Raw genomic sequence first — 18145 nt, 5'->3', positions numbered from 1 at the left:
TTGCAATTATCTCTGTGTCTTTTTGCTGCAACTATCAGATAAAGGTAAAACTACGAAAATCAGAAGGCTGTGATCAGCGGTGCTCATGCACACATCCGCAGGAAGCAGCAGATACCACTGGCAGTGTTCATGTTTGGGAGCAAAATGTCAAAGCCACTGTGTCAACATGTATGAAGGGACTTGTGAAACAGTAGTGTTCATCAAGGGACTTGACCTCACGTTGGCAGAAACATTAAGGATATCCACCCCAGTGATGATGCATACACATGACACAGCCAGTGATTCAAACATCCAGCTCTGGTACAGTTCGGCTATTAATAGAAAAAAAAATGTTGAACTATACACACTGTATGTCATTCTTCTTCAACAGAGGTAGTCTTACAGGTAAATATAAATGCTACAGTGTCAGTTGTCAGGAGATCGAATTACAACAAAGCAGCTTGTTTTGCCTGTCATCAGATATGAGGTTAAGTGTTTCCTGAAGAAAATGGTTATTTCCGAGTCTGACAGAAAAGTAAAGCAATTTAATTGAAGAGTCAAGAGTGACGGTTACAGGGAATGGGGACATGCAGGGCTCAGACTGTGAGGAGCTACAGCCAAAAGATAGCTGTTTTCTAAGCCATGCTGTCACCATCTCAGAGTCAGTTTATTGTACTTTGCTCTTTGTGCTGCTGTCATACAAAGTATCTTTGTAGCCAACACACAGCTGGAATATTCTACAATAATGTCACATACTGTAAAACCCGATGAGTCCAACTCAAACTGTTTGAGAAAATGCCTTAAAACATTTGATTTTATGTACTCAATTTAACCTTGAAAGTGGATTTAAGTCCAAGTAACTCAAGTGTTTCATGTTGAGCTAAATAAAGTTCATATCACAAATCCCATTTGCTTAATTTGTCTTAAATTTATGAAGTGTTGTGCATTTAAATGTACATCCAATAACTTGACATGAGACTGCTGTCAAATCAAGTCAATTTTATCTATAAAGACCATTATCACAAATCACAATTTGCTTCAGAGGGCTTTAGGGCATACAACATCCCTCTGTCCTTAGACCCTCATATTGACAAAGGGAAAGACTCCCCCCAAAAAAAACTTATCATGGGGATAAGACTGTGAGAACAGTTATTTTGGAATTCATGTGCCCAAGACATACATAGTTTTTCTACTTTTTACTTCACTACTCAGAAGCAGATCACTCACCACACAGTGTCGCAGAGGTCCGTTGAAACCACAGAAGGCTGCAGATGTACAGCTGCTGCGATAAGCTGCCCCAGTCACCTGCCAATGAAGACTGATGCCAGACACTTTCTGATAGGGACAGCTTGCCTACATGCTGTGACAGTGTTTTCATAAGGCAGCAACAGAGATACAGGAATGAAGACCTGGAATTTTTCCTCTCTAAAACCCTTCCCATTGAGTGACATTACTGATTAAATGTGAGGCATTTCAGGGCAGAGATCCATTCACACTGATGTCAGACTTGGGTCACTTTAAGCATCAACATCATTACTGTCATTTACCATAGTTATTTACTCTTCTGTTAGCAACATTGCTTCTAGAACCAATATTGCTTTTCTTTACAGTCTGTTGATAAAATCAAAACTCACTCATTATAATGGCAATTAAAATGTTCTGCATTGAATACAGAAGAGCATTTCTGTGTGCAACAGAGCAGGCATACAACATTTTTAATTGGCATTTTTGTCTTCAGACCACATTATTGCCGGATAATGTCAGAAAAACATGCCAGAAGTGGATGATATGCAGCACATGACTGACCACACTTCCACCTAGTGATACCATCTTGCTGAATAACAAAATCACTAAAGAAGAACATACAGCATTGACATCATTGCACCAGACTATGTTTAATTGTCAAACTGCAAGTAAAGCCAAAGTTTGAAAGTGCGCAAACATATCTTCAAAAGTCTGAAATAAGAAAGCAAGAGGTACAGATCAAAATGAAGATCAAACAATCAGCTGACAGAAACTGTCTCGTCAACACATTTCTATGAATTGTGGATGACTGCAGTGAACGCCTCCACGCTGCATTTTAGATAGCATCGTCAGCAACAATTTTACTCATGCTGTGTGTAGACTTTGATCAACATTTGAAAAAAAAAAAAGATGTTTATCACTGCTTCCCCACTGTCTTAGTAAAGATAACAGCTCATTACTTTATTTCTACTTACTGTAAATGAGCACATTAGGACTCCGCTGTTTATTTTCTTTCCATTACATGTAAATGAGAGGCACCGGGAGATGAATGGACTCATAGAGGCACAAACCGTTTTCTGGCCTGAGTAAAGTTCACAGATCCCTCATATACTGATGGCTAACTTTAACCTCTGCGTTCACAGCTCCACTATTTACTTTAGTTTCTGGATGCAGTCAATGGTCTGCAGGAAGCATTGGTCCAGAACGAGGGAATACCTCTGAGGAGAAGGATGGAGAAAGGAGTCATTCAAACCTGGAATGACAAATAGGTGAGGCTGTTTACGTATGCTGTGTTTACATAAGTTTGTGTTTGGTTTGGTGGGTTATTGGGCATTTTGGAATAAATCTACACCTTTCTGCGTAATACAGCTACATAAAACAATATTAAAATTGTTTCGTGAAGAGTAATTTATTTGGAAGTGATGACACTCTTAAATGACTGAAGTCAACAAGAGTAGTCACATTAATCTATGACAACACTGGTTTTTAGCTGAAATTATACAGTAAAATAAGTATTAAACAAGCTTGATTTGAAATCCAATAGCTGGTAATATTGGCCTTATTCCTATCAACTACTACAAAATAAAAGCTTCAGATTACACGTTTGGGAAAGTATTCCACATGCTCACAAACACATTTTTATATGAAGTTGTGTTATGGCAAATTTAAAAAACAACCAAACAAAAATTTATTAAGCTAAACATTTTGCCTGGAATCAGATGCAGTTAGGGACCATGACAAGTATTTGCTCCATCAACACCCTTTCTGACGCACATTGCTACATTTGATACAAATCTGGCAGTCCTGCAGGGCATGTAGTCGTAAAGCTCATGGTATCTCATCCAGTGACACATCCCGCTCGACTACATTAAAGGGCGCCTCACCTTCTATCCAGGAGGTATTCAACACAAGCTGTTTTTTGTTACTCTGAGCATAAAGGCTTTCTTCATCACGTCCAAACTCTGATATTTTTGTCTTGTGGCACTTTCTCGCTCAGTCCAATGGGGACCTGCCAATCTCCCACAGGGTCCTGGAAGAAATAGTGCGGTATTTGAAGCAGCACACTAACTCAGCCATGGTTTTAAATTAAGCGTGATGTGGAGGGAGAGGAGAAGGAGGAGGAGAAGGAGGGGGTTTCTGCTGAAATCCTTTTGGCCGCATCGGAAGAAAATAACTCGGATGTTAGTATGAATGTTAGTATGAAAGGGCACTCCCACCAGGCTACGCACATCCACACAAATTTTGGATTAAGAAGCTAGGATCACATACGTGTGACATGCTCTGGGGAGTGTGCTGAGGACTACAGTGGGAGTTTGTGCAGCTTGAGCCCAGATTCATTTACAACCGCTATTCCCACACAGCTGGTTTTAAGTCATGAATGATTAGTGGTAATATTTAAAAGGGATATTGACGTTTTGGGGAACTTTAACTGGGGTTTTTACTATTTGGCTTGGCCTGTCACACATTTACGTACAACCCTCTAAAGCCAAAAAAATGTCTATGAAGGTCATAGCTATGCATGTAAACAATATATTCAAACATTTGGTAAATTTTCGGTTCCCCTTTCATTGATTGAATTGGATGTCTCATTTGCTTACAAAAATACTTTAAAGGTCCCGTATTGTAAAAAATCATATTTCTATTTCTTTTTTCATATAAAGCAGGTAAAGGAGCTATATAAAAACTGTGAAAGTTTTCAAATGATTAATCCACAAAGAAATCTACACAGTCTGAAATAAGAAACTGTGTCTTTAAACTAGCCGTCAGGACTTTTGTGAAGTTATGATGTCACAAATATCCTATAGAAGGAATCACAATGTTTTTCAACAATAACTTCAGAGCAGAAAACTGTTGCTTAGTTTATAAAATCATATACAGTATGAAAGCAGTCATTTTACGCTACAAAAAGGCAGTTGCTTCTCTACAGTGCCTTGATAACTATTGTGTAAGGTGAAACAGAGGAAATATTCAATTTTTTTTTAGGTTGCTAAATTATGTTTTGCTGCGACTCCATCCACAGCAGTACAATGCTCAGCTTCTGAGCCAGTAGATTTGGTTGATAAATGATGGTAGTAAAGCAACACAATTTATAAAATAAGCACAAGAGAAACATCAGGTCAGACTGCTGTGTTTAACTCTATATGTTTATATCTTACAGTTATGACTGAAAATGACAACAGAAATAAACAAGTTTGCCAAATTAACATATCTCTGCAAGTCAAAACAGTAGCCAGTTTTCTTCCAGGAGGTGACTTTTACTGTTAGCGTGACATCACGGTGATTCAGTCTATGAACTTTTTGAAACTTGTAGCATAAACATTATAAATGGGCCTTTTTTTCCTGTTGGAATGTTTTGCAGTGTATGTAAATGACATCAGCTGACAGGAAGTAAACATGGACTCAAGCTGTTGTTTAGCAATGCAAATCCAGTGAAAAGATAGATCTCCTTATAAGGATAGAAAATGCCATTATAGTGCCATTACAGTAATTTCCCCGACTGCAATAATGGTGCAGAGACACAGAGTGCCCAGATGTGAAAGACCCAGAAATGCTGACCAGGGCTGGCTTTCTCAGGAAGGGTGGTTACAAAGAGACAGGCGCTAAAACGGAGAGTTTCAGACAGAGGATGAATACAGGTATATTGAGTGAGACAGAGTGAGAAAAATAATGGGATTTTTTGAACGTTTAAGCATAGAAATATGTTCTGGTGGAAACCAAAAATAAAAGTATTAACCTGAAAATGAGTATAATATTGGACCTTTAAAAGCAGATGCTCTCTATACCTGAAGTGCACTTAACATTAACAGTGGAAGATAAATTTAATAAAATATGACAGTGGCATTTATAAAATAGCAAGCAGACAAAATCAGCATCAAACATTTCAGTAAGCAGTAGGAACATGTGTCTGATGCCATCAGGGTAAAACCTCTGCTACTCAAGTGCTTCAACAGAGGCCACCGAACGCACAAAGGAACCAACACAAACTGTCCTCTGATGATTAAAATGGAGATCCTTGTGATGTTTGTGTGGCTGAAGAGGAGAGCCTGTTTCCTGAAGGCTGCTGTTTGTCACATGTGACAGGAGAAGGTAGGGCTCAGCTGGACGTGAGGTTGAGCAGGGACCAGCCAGTTCCCCTGGTTAGTGTCTAGTCTGGGCTGTCACAGAGCCTGCAGGAAAACATGCTTGGCTTGTCTCATCACGTCACTGCAGAGCTGCAGGTCATGGTGGAGAGTGCACTTTAGCGATGCCCTCAGCGCCTCTGTTTCCTCCAGCTAAATGAACAACCAGTAGACAACATACACAAGCGACATAAGCGTCTCTGTATAGCCCAAACATGAGAGTTCGAATGAGCACTGTCCACAGGCAGTGTGTCCACTGCCACGCATCATTATTTCTGTTATCTGGTGTACATCTTATCATTGTGTGGCAGGATGACGTCTCATCCCTGCTTAATGAGCATGCTGTATTGCCATCAGCTGTGCTAGTAAGCCTATGGCCGCCTGAGCGCGCTTTTTTATAAAGGTGCGGTGTTCATCTTGGCGTCTCATGCTCTTTGGCTCTGAGACTGCCCACTTCCTGTCATCTGGCTTCCGTGTTCTCCGTGCCGGTACAGGTAACATAGTCTTAGCTACTTTGGTGTTGGCGTTTACCTTACTGACGTTATCAGTCATTGTTCCTTGTTCTTTTGTTGTAGCCGCGTGTGTTTGTGGACCCGTGTCAGTGTGCTCGGCCCGGGCTGGCGTGACATAGCCTTCTTTTGCTGCCGCCGCTATGTTAGCATGTGTTCTTCACCTCTCCTCCCGGTGACAACTGAATGAAAGGTGTTTACACGCGATCTATAGTTTTAGCCATCTTTATCCTTCGTATTGATAGAAGTTTACTTAACAGAGGCTGAGGAGTGTGGCTCTGGTAGGGACCTCTGCTGCTTTGCTGGCTTCGCTTTGCTGCCTTGCTCTGACTGCTTTGCTGGCTTCGCTCTGCTGCCTTGCTCTGACTGACTTTGCTGCTCTGGCTGGCTTTGCTGCTTTTCGGACTGGCTTTTGCGCTGTTTCACTTCGCCCCGCTCTGCCTTGCATTGACTAACAGCAGCTTTCTGGGATTATTTCATTGCATGCATTTCTAGTTGCTGTGCATCGACTCTGCATGTGTTTAATTTTGTTATTCTGTATGCATTTGATCTTGCTGTGCTGCATGCATTTAATTTTGCCTGCTTTGCATTGCTTAGTTTGTTTTACATTTTCTGTGTTTTTGTTTGATTTAGCCCTGCCTTATTTGGTTTTTGGTTTGCATTGATGTTTGCCTTGCTTTGATATGCTTTTCATTGAGTTTGTTTTCTTTATTTTGCATGTGTTTGGCAGAAGTTTGTTTGCTTTTTGAATTGTTTATTTGTTTCATTTGTTTCTAGCATGACTTTATTTATTTGCTGATTAGTTTGCATGTTTTGGCTCTGCTTGGGGGGATTTTTGTGATTATATTTTAAACCTATTGTCTGTTAATTGTTATCAAAATAAATATCATTTTTAACTCTGTAAACCACGTCTCTATTCAGGTGTGTTGCGAACCTGTGTCCTTGCTATGAGTAACAGAGTGAACTCTTAATGTCCTGGCCATGACTGAAAAGTTTAGAGAATATCTGCTTGGCCATAAGTGTATTGTTTATACCGACAATAATCCACTCAGCCACCTGTCGACTGCTAAACTAGGCGCTTCACAACAACGTTGGGCAGCCCAGCTTGCTTCCTTCGACTTTGAAATCAAGTATCGCGCTTCGAAAGAGTAACAGTAATGCTTGATGCTTTATCTCGCCAGCATCCCCTGCAGTGTCGGGACATGGAAGCTTATGCTTCCTGGCACAGGGCTTCCTGAGCCTTTGCAGCAAGCTCTGCAGGCCCAGAGGACTGAGGCATCCCAAGTTGTCGTCATAGCCCTGCCCAGTCATACACCAGCTGACATCCGTAGTTTCCAGGAAGCGGACCCCACTATCCGGAACTGCTACCTTTCTGGAAGCAGAAGCAGCGCCCACCCAGGAGGAGCGTGAACGGTTGTCCCCACTCGCGCTGGCGCTGTTCGGCAATGGGACCGCTTGGCTGAGAAGGAGGGAGTCCTGTATCGCCAGATCGTTCGTCCTGATGGTGCAGAGGTAGTACTGCAGTTGTTGTTGCCTATTGTCCTAAGGGAAGAGGTATTGAGGGACGTCCATCAGAGGCATGGCCACCAGGGAGTGGAGAGGACCTTTGGGGTTTTAATCGCCAACGTGTTATTATCGTCGGGTCGATGTCCTCTGATGTAGCCCAGTGGTGCCATGCTTGTGACAGGTGCCAAGTTGCGAAAGAAGTTCAGCCAACTGCTCGCAGCTCCATGGGGCACCTTGCTAGCTTCTCGGACCCAATGAGATCCTGGCTATGGATTTCACATTGATGGAACCTACCCATAATGGTATTGAAAATGTCTTTGTCATGACTGATGTTTTCAGTAAATATACGTTGGCCGTTGCCACCTGTGACCAACGAGCCGCTACTGTTGCTCAGGTGTTGGTAACTGAATGGTTCTCGAAGTTCGGGGTCCCTGCACGTATACATTCGGACCAAGGCCGAAATTTCGAGAGTGTTCTTATTCAACAGTTGTGTGCCCTTTATGGGATTGAGAAGTCGCACGCACACCATACCATCCAGCCGGTAATGGACAGTGTGAACGGTTCAACCGTACCCTTCACAACTTGCTGCGTACTCTCCCAGTGTCTCGGAAACGAGACTGGAACTCCTGTTTGCCACAACTGTTGTATTCCTATAACACTACTCCCCACCAGGCAACTGGAGAATCACCTTTCTCCTGATGTTTGGCCAGGAGCCAAGAGACTCCCAATTGATTTTCTGTTGGGACGAGTTCAGGACCCTGTTGCCGGTGCGGTCCATGATTGGATTCAGGAGCATCGGACTCGGTTGCAGATTGCCTTCGAAGGGGCCAGAGACCGGCTAAGAGTTGCAGCACAACGGCGAAAGAAAAACTATGACCAACATGTCCGGGATGACCCCTTGCCTGAGGGCCAGTTCGTCCTGTTGCGGGATTTTAGTGCGAAAGGGCGCCATAAGATCCAGGATCTGTGGGGCTCTGTGGTGCACATGGTGCTTAAGGCACCAAAAGAAGGAGGCTCGGTGTATACTGTTGCACCAGCGGACGACCAGACTAAAGCCAAACATGTCCATCGTTCATTGTTAAAGGCTGTGGTTAGAACTGGTCCAGGTTACACCTCTGATCCTCTTGTACCCACTTCTGTCCATCTTCAGTCAGAGGACGATGATGGTGATAGTTGGTTCGTTTTGAGGTATGAAGCTCCTTCTGTCATTCCTCAAATAACCTTCCCTGGGCCACTTCCCCAAACTGACCCGGCCCCGATTGGGTCCGTTCCTTTTGTGTCTCCTGCTGCTATGGCAGCCAGTGAACCATCTGTCCGAGTGGAGGTCCCCGCAGTCACTCGGTCTGGTATGGAGGAGGTGACCCACGCATGGACCCAACGGTCAACCGCAGGTAACCATTCGAATGTCAATCATCTCCCAAGGTCGGTAGGAGAAAGGGCCCGGGGGGCTGCAAACCCACCCGAGCCGGTCTCCAATGCAGTTACTGCAATCTTTAGACCCTGGAGTTAGCTTTGGTGATTTCGGTCTTGATTGGCCCATCGTCGGGGCGCCGATGCATTTTGGGGGGGTAGATTGTGGCAGGATGACGTCTCATCCCTGCGCTTAATGAGCATGCTTGTATTATCAGCTGTGCTAGTAAGCCTATGGCCGCCTGAGCGCGCTTTTTTATAAAGGTGCGGTGTTCATCTTGGCGATGCCTCATGCTCTTTGGCTCTGAGACTGCCCACTTCCTGTCATCATCTGCTTCCGTGTTCTCCGTGCCGGTACAGGTAACATAGTCTTAGCTACTTTGGTGTTGGCGTTTACCTTACTGACGTTATCAGTCATTGTTCCTTGTTCTTTTGTTGTAGCCGCGTGTGTTTGTGGACCCCGTGTCAGTGTGCTCGGCCCGCGGCTGGCGTGACATAGCCTTCTTTGCTGCCGCCGCTATGTTAGCATGTGTTCTTCACCTCTCCCTCCCGTGACAACTGAATGAAAGGTAAGCCACGATATCATAGTTTTAGCCATCTTTTATCCTTCGTGTATTGATAGAAGTTTACTTAACAGAGGCTGTACTGGAGTGTGGCTCTGTGGTGGACCTCTGCTTGCTTTGCTGGCTTCGCTTTGCTGCCTTGCTCTGACTGCTTTGCTGGCTTCGCTCTGCTGCCTTGCTCTGACTGACTTTGCTGCTCTGGCTGGCTTTGCTGCTCGGACTGGCTTTGCGCTGCTTCACTTCGCCCCGCTCTGCCTTGCATTGACTAACAGCAGCTTTCTGGGATTATTTCATTGCATGCATTTCTAGTTGCTGTGCATCGACTCTGCATGTGTTTAATTTTGTTATTCTGTATGCATTTGATCTTGCTGTGCTGCATGCATTTAATTTTGCCTGCTTTGCATTGCTTAGTTTGTTTTACATTTTCTGTGTTTTTGTTTGATTTAGCCCTGCCTTATTTGGTTTTTGGTTTGCATTGATGTTTGCCTTGCTTTGATATGCTTTTCATTGAGTTTGTTTTCTTTATTTTGCATGTGTTTGGCAGAAGTTTGTTTGCTTTTTGAATTGTTTATTTGTTTCATTTGTTTCGCATGACTTTATTTATTTGCTGATTAGTTTGCATGTTTTGGCTCTGCTTGGGGGGATTTTTGTGATTATATTTTAAACCTATTGTCTGTTAATTGTTATCAAAATAAATATCATTTTTAACTCTGTAAACCACGTCTCTATTCAGGTGTTGAACCTGTGTCCTTGCTATGAGTAACAGAGTGAACTTCTTAATGTCCTGGGGTGAAATTTCAGGTGGCGTTGTCGGTAACCTTTATTACTCTTTTTTCCAATTTGTTTAGGTAAACTCTATAAGCCCCTCGCCACAATCGGAAAAATACAAATCTGCATCTGTCCAAGACAGTGTCTTCAAATTTAAAGTGATTTGGTGGATAGTTTATCTATGAATTTCCTGTTGCTCAGTGACTCCTGCCACCCTGCTGCTCAGGGACACAGCTTCTGAGGGACAGAGTCATGATAACCAGAAGCAAGACAGACATGGGAGATATAAATTCAGCGCATTGAAAAAAAAAGAAAAATAAATAAATAAATCTGCTTGACTTGTTTGCCACATCATGCTGTTACTGACCTTGGCATACCAGTTCTATCCTTGCTGCTTGCAGAGTCCTTACTTGGAGTCCAACTTTGTCTTCTCCAGCTGCTGCTCCAGGATCACCGTCCTGCAGTGCTCCTCCTGGTACTTCTGTTTCACCTCCAAAAACCTCTGGGTCATCTCTTTTTCTCTGAAAGATCAAGGTGTCTGATATTTAGAAATACAATTTAAAAAATATTGCTACTGCTCTGGATGCTGACAGTAGAGATGGAATGATGCAACAAGGATGGACAAATAAATGAACAGATAGATTTACTTACTTATTTAAAGTTGATTAAGTAACACTATAGCTTTTCTAATCCTTAAATCATGACAGGATTTTCAGATTTAGCAATGTATTGTGATTCTAGTGAAGGATGAAAATTACTCTGTCCTCTACTAGAATTTTAGAAAAACTGGACAATATTCATATGCTGATGGAGCCTGAAGGCTGTCAAAGAAACAGGTCAATTTGTTGTGTCATTAAAAAGCTCAGTCAAGGTTTTAATTGAATACATAAATAAAGCTGATTCCAAGACCAAGCAATAAGAGGTGGTCATGAAATAGGCACATACAATGGACTACAAATATATCGAATATTTTAGTTGTAAAACATTGTGGCATTTTAGTCACACTTTATTATAAAAGTTCATTTGATATCTGTGATGCACAAAAACATCAAAATTGCTAAATTAAAATACATGAAATGAAAAAAAAATTCAAAGGTTCAGAGTTCCTCATGTGAATCATTAAAGGGACCTTCAAATAAACACCACAATTAAACTCTGCATATGGACACTGCCACCTCTGGAACTCGTATGCATGTTATGTTTTTGTTGTGGCCGTCTCTCACAAGCAACTAACAATACTGACATTTTAGTTCTTAAAGGGGAACGCCACCTAAATTAAAAATTTCAGTATGTTATCGCCATATAGTAAATTTCAATTGATATTTGGGAACATGAGCAACTTTCTCTCAAATCCAATATCCAGAGGAGTAATTCTCAAACTTGTGATGTCACAGGGTATAAATTTGGAGCTGCTCCATAGACAATTAATTGGGGCATGATTTGTGGACCCACAAAACGTTTATTTTCTTTTTTTACACCCAAATGAGTTTTATCTACTGTAGTGTTCTCAGTTCAGAAACAAGAAACATTTCCATATACTCAGAACATTCCCACAGGTGCTCTCAGTGTCATCTAGGACATCTTTCACCATTCATTATCAAAAGCACAGCTCCAGACTTTATACATCACAAATTTGACCACTTTAACTGTGGAGAGGATTGCTTGTTAATATTTTTGGAATGTCTTAGAAAAAGGTATGATGTGAATTTTGAAAATGGGCATATAGTTCCCATTCAAGATAGACAATAGCATCAAATGTTTTTCACAGAAAATATTTGTTAATGAGACAATAGCCAGCTGTAGTGCTGTTTGCTCATATACTAATCTCAGATTTCATCATCTGTAAGCAAGGTAACAAAGAGTTCTTGCTTTTGAAGACCATATATGGTGAATATTATGGTGAGAATATTAACTTGTTTTGTCAAGATATTTTGCTTGAATCAATAGAAACTGTTTCAAAGCAACACATGAATCAATGTATGAAATCATGATGTGAATTTCAACAAAATCCATGTACCACTGACATTCAAAAATTAAACGCAATATATTGGAGAAAAAAATGTGTTAATTACTTTGTCTGTAAGGCGTTAACCAGCTCAAGGAGTCGGTTCTTCTCCACACAAATGTTTTTATATTCGTCACACTGGGTCATCAGTGCGCTCACATCAGCTGAACATTGTGGACATCTTGAAGAACTTGGACCCCTGAGAAAAAAATTACACATCAATTTTGCTGCACTGTAAAAAGAAACTTGTTGTTTTCGCTTTAAAAGTTGGTGTCTGGGCTTCCTTAAATTTTTAAGTTGACTGAATTTGAGATGACAACTTGAATCATTACAAAATTACCTCAACTTGACTTCTTAAATTCAGTCAACTTAAAATTTTCAGACAGCCTGGACACTAACTTTCTTTCAGTTAAAGTAAAAAGTTTATTTTTAGTGAGTTAATTCATTTCATAGTGGTACATGAATAGATGTGTAACAATGTTTAAGGAAAGGCATAAATAGAGTAGCTTTATGTCCACTTACTTGAATTCTCTACTACTTCCTACAGCGGGCAACACCAGTTTATGTCCAAATTTGGAAACTAATCTGGAAAAAAGGTGACACACAGTTGTATTAAAAGAAATCCCTCTGTGGCAAAGCTGTTAGGCATCAAACAAAATCAATAATCTAAGTACAGAAAGTCCTTCATTAGCCAGAGTGAATTATTAACCCTTGTTTTGCCAGACAAGATGTCCGAAAACCCAGTGTAAGAGACAGAAGAGGAGAATACTTAAACATATGAACTGATAGCCATAATGACCCTCTGTGACTAATTTCATTAAAGTGATATTATGTATTCATACTCCAGTGATAATTTTAGCATGATTATCATTTAGAAAACATACCCTGAGATAGTTATTCTGTTGTTAATGTCTCCCTCTTCAGGGGGACATACTGAACTGCAAATTGTTGTCTTGAGGCTGGACTGTCTTTCCACATCCTCTTCCTGTAAGTCAAATACAACATTATTTTTGCTAAGGTGAGTTTGTATGTCATTTTTTTGATTTTCTGTGACTTTTATATACCTTGACAGAGAGCTGCTGGATGTCCTCCTCCAGTTTTTTGATCCTGGCGTCTCTCTCAGCAAGTCTCTGGATAAGAGCATTGTGCTCTGAGGGCTCACTGCTCAGCTGTTGTCTCGGGCTCCTCCTGGTCTCCTGCACATTCTGCTGTTGGCTGAGCCTTCTCAGCACCTCCTGCATCTGAGACTGCTGCTTCTGCCAGAGATACAAGGGCCATTTAATGCTGAGGACTATGTATGGGCTTATCTGAGGGTGTAGCACCACATTCTGGGCCTTATGTATAAGCAGTGTCTGTAGGCCCCTTGCCATTTCTATCTTCCATGTCTCTCTCATACACCTTTAGATTTGTTTTTACAAAGTCAGTTTGCTTTCTTTCACTTTCCTTTCTTTCCTGTTCTCCCTGTCACGGAGAAAGACTTGACAGTTTACGTTAGTGCTCCAGCAGCAAAAGCAGTCACTCATTCAACTAAACTATTTTGTGCCTTTAAGGGGTTAGAGGGCCTCAAAGAGCTACCACTATTTCTTACACAAAGTTGAGTCCATCAAAAGATTTATTCAACCAATTTAGTTATGGCACTTATTTATCAAAAAAACCAACAACAACAAGCTTTTTATTCCAGGCTTTTTAACACCCCCCTCCCATTGGGGCCTTGGGTAATCAGTCCTGCTTTTACCTTTTAACCCCACTACGACGAACTGAACTTATCAGAGAAGATCCTTGTTTCTAAATTGTGTGGCTTATTTTAACTCCTTTAAAACCCAAAGAAATCGGCTTGATTTGTTTCAAAAACATGGGAAGAAGTCAATAAATAAATGCTAATTAAAAGGAAAGTAAAAACAAACATAAATTTGTAACATAAATGTACATATGTAATTATGATAATTAAAAATACAGTTGTTGTTTTTTTAAATTGCTAAATCTACAGATTTTTTGCAATTGGTGGATCATTTCTTACCTAGTTGCTCATTGCCTTTCTGCCTTGTTTTTAAAAGAAATTGCACCAATTTGCTAATGCTTCAAAGATTCAAATACTTGTGAAAAGCATCTGAAAGCAGCACAAGAAAAGTAATGTAGTTCCAGGTTTCAAAAGGTTAACTTGTAAATATGATGTGAAATACCTGATTAATTATTGTTGTCTGGTCTGTGTAACAAGAACTGAATTGTGTAGTTAATAAACCTTAACATTTGAAAAACATTTCATGCCTGTCATGGAGCATTTGCTCCCAAACCACAAATTACCAGATTAAATCATATTACGCGCTCAACATTGTTAAACTCACAAACAGAGCAACAGGAAATACATTCCTGTTACATAAAAGCCTTATCTAATGCCTTACCAGCAGAGCATCCACAAGCTCATCGTCATGTTTACCCTTCTCGAGGAGAGTGGAGATGTGGGTCTTCAGAGACTTAATTTCAGCAGACAGGGATTTGTTCCTGGCTTTAGAGGCTTCCAACTTCTTCTTTACGTCCTCGTGGTCTTTCAGGAGGGCCTCATAGTCCACTGAGATCCTCTGGGCAGTTGTGAAAGGAAAGCAAGACCTCATCAACAAATTCAGATTTTAAATAATTAACAGTTATTATATACACACCTCGAACGCCTCCCTCTTCTCCTTCTCGATGGTGCGGATGTAGCTGAAGTTCCTCTCTTGAGGAGGGGTTTTCTGAAGGACCCCCACGCCCAGAAACTCTTCCTCTGCACTAAGGACACTTGGCTGTCTTCGCTGAGTTGACTGGTTCAGCTGCTGTTCAAGGTCACGCACCTGTTGTACAGTACCCAGATTTGTTAACATTGAATTCAGGTTTCTTTTATATGTTTATTATCTTATACACTTTGCAAAACACTTCATTAAATCTGTAAAGAACTTGATAACTTTAATTCAAGAAGGACATTAAAATGGACATGTTTTAGCTTACCCTTGTCTGAAGAGCCAATATCTGCTGAGAGCGACCTCTAAAGCTCCCGGGACAGCTTAGTAATTGCTGGAAGTTGACCTCCTCTCCAACCTCACTGATCAAAACCTACAGTTCATATTTTGTAATACAGAAGGCACTGATCATTAATCATATAAATGTTTGATATTCAGCCTAAGCAGTGAGACTTAAAGGGATACTTAACCCCCAATAAGACCATTTCTATATCAATTACTCACCCTTACTTCTTACTTACTTCTGGAAGAACATTTTTGTTTTTCTTGCATGCCTCCAGTAAATGAAGAATCCAAAAACTGAGAGTAGTTTTGATGAACTGAAGTGAATGGGGTCCAAACATTTGTTTACAAACTCTCACACAACTTATGCAGTATAATACAAATCTCATTTATTCAGTCGTATGCTCAGCACTTCCCAAAACACAAAGTATTTTTGCTCATACAAATATTAGCTATAAACAGTGCAGACATGCTACTTGTTTGTGCCTGAGACTGTTTATGTGGATTCAAAATGTGCATGTGTTTGGGAAGTACACATCAAACTAGTCGTGTATATATATTGCATGAGTTGTGTGAGCGTTTGAAAAGTTCTGTTGTGGTTGTTAAACACAACCCCCCTGCCTTTAATTCATCAAGAATTTTCTCTTTGTTTTTTTTTTGCTTACGTGGAGACATGAATTGAATTGAAATTTATTTTGAACATGTAAAAATGTTAAGAACGAACATGTAAATATACACAAACATACAGGCATGTCAAAAAAGAAGTGGGAAAAACTTATTAAATCCCACCCCTTCTCCATCAGCCTTTGAGAAATAATTGATTCGCTTCCATTTTTAAATAATTAAATTTTTTTAACTATATATAACTTCATATAAAGTATAAACTATACAGACCATATATAACTACATGTATGCAAGAAATGCATGGAAAAATATATGCAAGAAAACAAAAGTTGCTTCTGGATTTCATCATAAAGCAGAGTGAGTTAGTGTCAGACAAATGGTCACTTAAGGACCAGGAAAAAAAGATACTACCTTCTGAGCTACTTTCAACTCCTGTTTGACAGACTGAACCTGGTTGCGATACTCCGTCACTTTCAGCTGTGCCGCAGCTAATTTTTCCTGCAGAGATTTCACCACTGGATTTTCCTGCTTTTGTGAACACATGATACACGATTCAGACTGAGTAGTTATCACAAAAGTGAGGAAGACATTAAAAATATCCTCTTTCACATCAATAGTTACCTCACAGTCTTCGGATGACCTCTTATCCTGTGACTTTGTATCAACCTTTTGCCCAGGTGGAGAGTGCACCAAAGCTGCTTGCAGCTATAGAAAGGAGAATACACTTATTTATTAATTCATTTATTTCCTCAAAATAAATCAGAATCCAAACTCTGTTACCTCTTTCTCAAGCTCTTTGTTTCTGTTGCTGTTTTGCTTGGATTTAATCTTTTCTCGCTCAATTTCAGCAGTTAGCTCTCTGTTCCTCTTAGATAGCTCTACAATCTTGGTGGCTGCGACATCCCCTGCCAAACCTGATGTCCCTAAGTGGATGAGTGGATAAGTCACATGGAAGCTGTGTTGCCTTTATGAAATTACTGCGGTGCAAAGTTACGGTATTATACCTGCTAAAACCAGTCGTTCTTCTTCTCTTCTCTTCTTCAGGTGTTTAATTTCAAAATCCTTCTCACTGAGAAGTTTGAAAAGCCGACCATTTTCGTCCTTAAGCTCCCTCAGCTGGTCCAGCATATTTTGATTTTCATTCTGTAACAGTCTACAGCGGGTATAAAACATGATTTTTCACATTCAGGTGATGACTGTTCCCAATGTAGAATCTATAATGTGTGCTTATTAATGGTATCAAAATAATTTAAGCTTGAGGGAAAACATTTATTTAAGCCTTTGAAGGACTCACCTGGGTTCGACATCGTCTTCCTGACTACCTTGCTTAAACAGATCCAAATCATCTTGGGTAACACTGACATTGACGTATTTCTCCTTTTTTCTATCAAGTTTTCTTTTCTCCTGCTGTTTTTGTAGCGCTTGGAACTGAAGCCGCAAGTCATTCAGTTCGTCATTCTCCATGATCTATGATTTATAGCATAAGGAGAGAAGAATCAATTTATAAGAATGGAAAATGACAAAGGGAATCAATATTTTGACTATGGGATTTTGGATATACTAATATCATAGACACTTAGACAAGGACATTTCTCTGGATTTGAAGGCTACAGTACAGTTAAGCTGTACAGTTTTTATCACTTATTTGTTTTAGCTGAAGGGACGGTTCATTATTTATTAGGGGCGAGAGGTGGTGCAGAGGCATGTAAAATATTTTTTACCCACTGATTAGCAACGTATTTTTTTTTCAGCTTAGGGAAGACACATATAACTTTAAATGGTTGTATTTTAAATATCATCTAAACCCCAAAACTGCCCGTTGGTTTTGAAGATGGTTTGAGAAAAAGAAAAAACAAACAAAATAAAAAAATAACTCATAAATAACTCAGTTACACCCTTTTTCAGATAAATAGAGAACAGTCCCTAATCATTACCTTCACCCAAATGTCAGTGTTAGCGCCATAGTTATTTAATTTTCTCCGAACAGACCAAATAGACCTAAATGCTCCAAATTTTGGATATTCCTAATAGGTCCTTCCCTTTAAAGCTCATGGAGATGGCAGTACCAACTTCTCGTTGTGAGTCCAATACCGTCAGGCATAAGGTTAGTCTATAAATAATGACTCCACTGACCTAAATTTGGCATCATGGACCTAAACTGACTGATATTTGCATGATAACGTGAGGAGCCTTTAGCGAAAGGTAACGTTGATGTTTATGATACTTTACTTTTAACAGCTTTGCTATCACTAACTGTAATTCTAGTCGTCCAACTTCTCACTGAATAGTAGACCAAGCAAGTAAACGTAGCTCACCTGTCGTTTATCCAAGTACCGCACTTGTAAACAAATTACAGGCTGTCGGGGTCATTTTGTACTGGAGGTGAATAAACTGTTAGCTTCCTCACTGACTGCGACGCTGCTGT

General features: G+C 40.4%; 1 protein-coding gene across 1 annotated transcript; it reads right to left on the bottom strand.

Moving 5' to 3' along the window:
- Window positions 1-1855: 1855 nt before the first annotated feature.
- ccdc13 (coiled-coil domain containing 13) lies at window positions 1856-18141 on the bottom strand. Its single transcript, XM_042497937.2, has 15 exons — window positions 18036-18141; window positions 17015-17187; window positions 16725-16873; window positions 16501-16643; window positions 16342-16425; window positions 16132-16248; window positions 15083-15187; window positions 14758-14928; window positions 14503-14679; window positions 13168-13359; window positions 12988-13088; window positions 12626-12688; window positions 12171-12302; window positions 10466-10619; window positions 1856-5495 (listed from the first exon to the last, which is right to left on the bottom strand). Exons 2-14 carry the CDS (start codon window positions 17182-17184, stop codon window positions 10505-10507), a joined length of 1719 nt encoding a protein of 572 aa, XP_042353871.2. The 5' UTR covers window positions 17185-17187; window positions 18036-18141; the 3' UTR covers window positions 1856-5495; window positions 10466-10504.
- Between the last annotated feature and the right edge of the window lie 4 nt (window positions 18142-18145).

Source organism: Plectropomus leopardus, chromosome 12 (assembly GCF_026936395.1).
Source record: "Plectropomus leopardus strain MGB_pleo_1.0 chromosome 12, ASM2693639v1, whole genome shotgun sequence".
In the NCBI taxonomy this organism is placed as follows: Eukaryota; Metazoa; Chordata; class Actinopteri; order Perciformes; family Serranidae; genus Plectropomus; species Plectropomus leopardus.
The sequence above is the reverse complement of the archived record's forward strand: the minus strand, read 5'-3'. Positions and strand labels throughout refer to the sequence as shown.

Excerpts from the sequence above, each read along its gene's own strand:
- ccdc13 (XM_042497937.2), bottom strand. The coding sequence starts at position 17,184 with ATGGAGAATGACGAACTGAATGACTTGCGGCTTCAGTTCCAAGCGCTA. Across the intron at positions 16,874-17,014 it reads GAAGACGATGTCGAACCCAG|ACTGTTACAGAATGAAAATC; the intron begins GTGAGTCCTTCA and ends TACCCGCTGTAG. Across the intron at positions 15,188-16,131 it reads AGTTGAAAGTAGCTCAGAAG|GTTTTGATCAGTGAGGTTGG; the intron begins GTAGTATCTTTT and ends TATGAACTGTAG.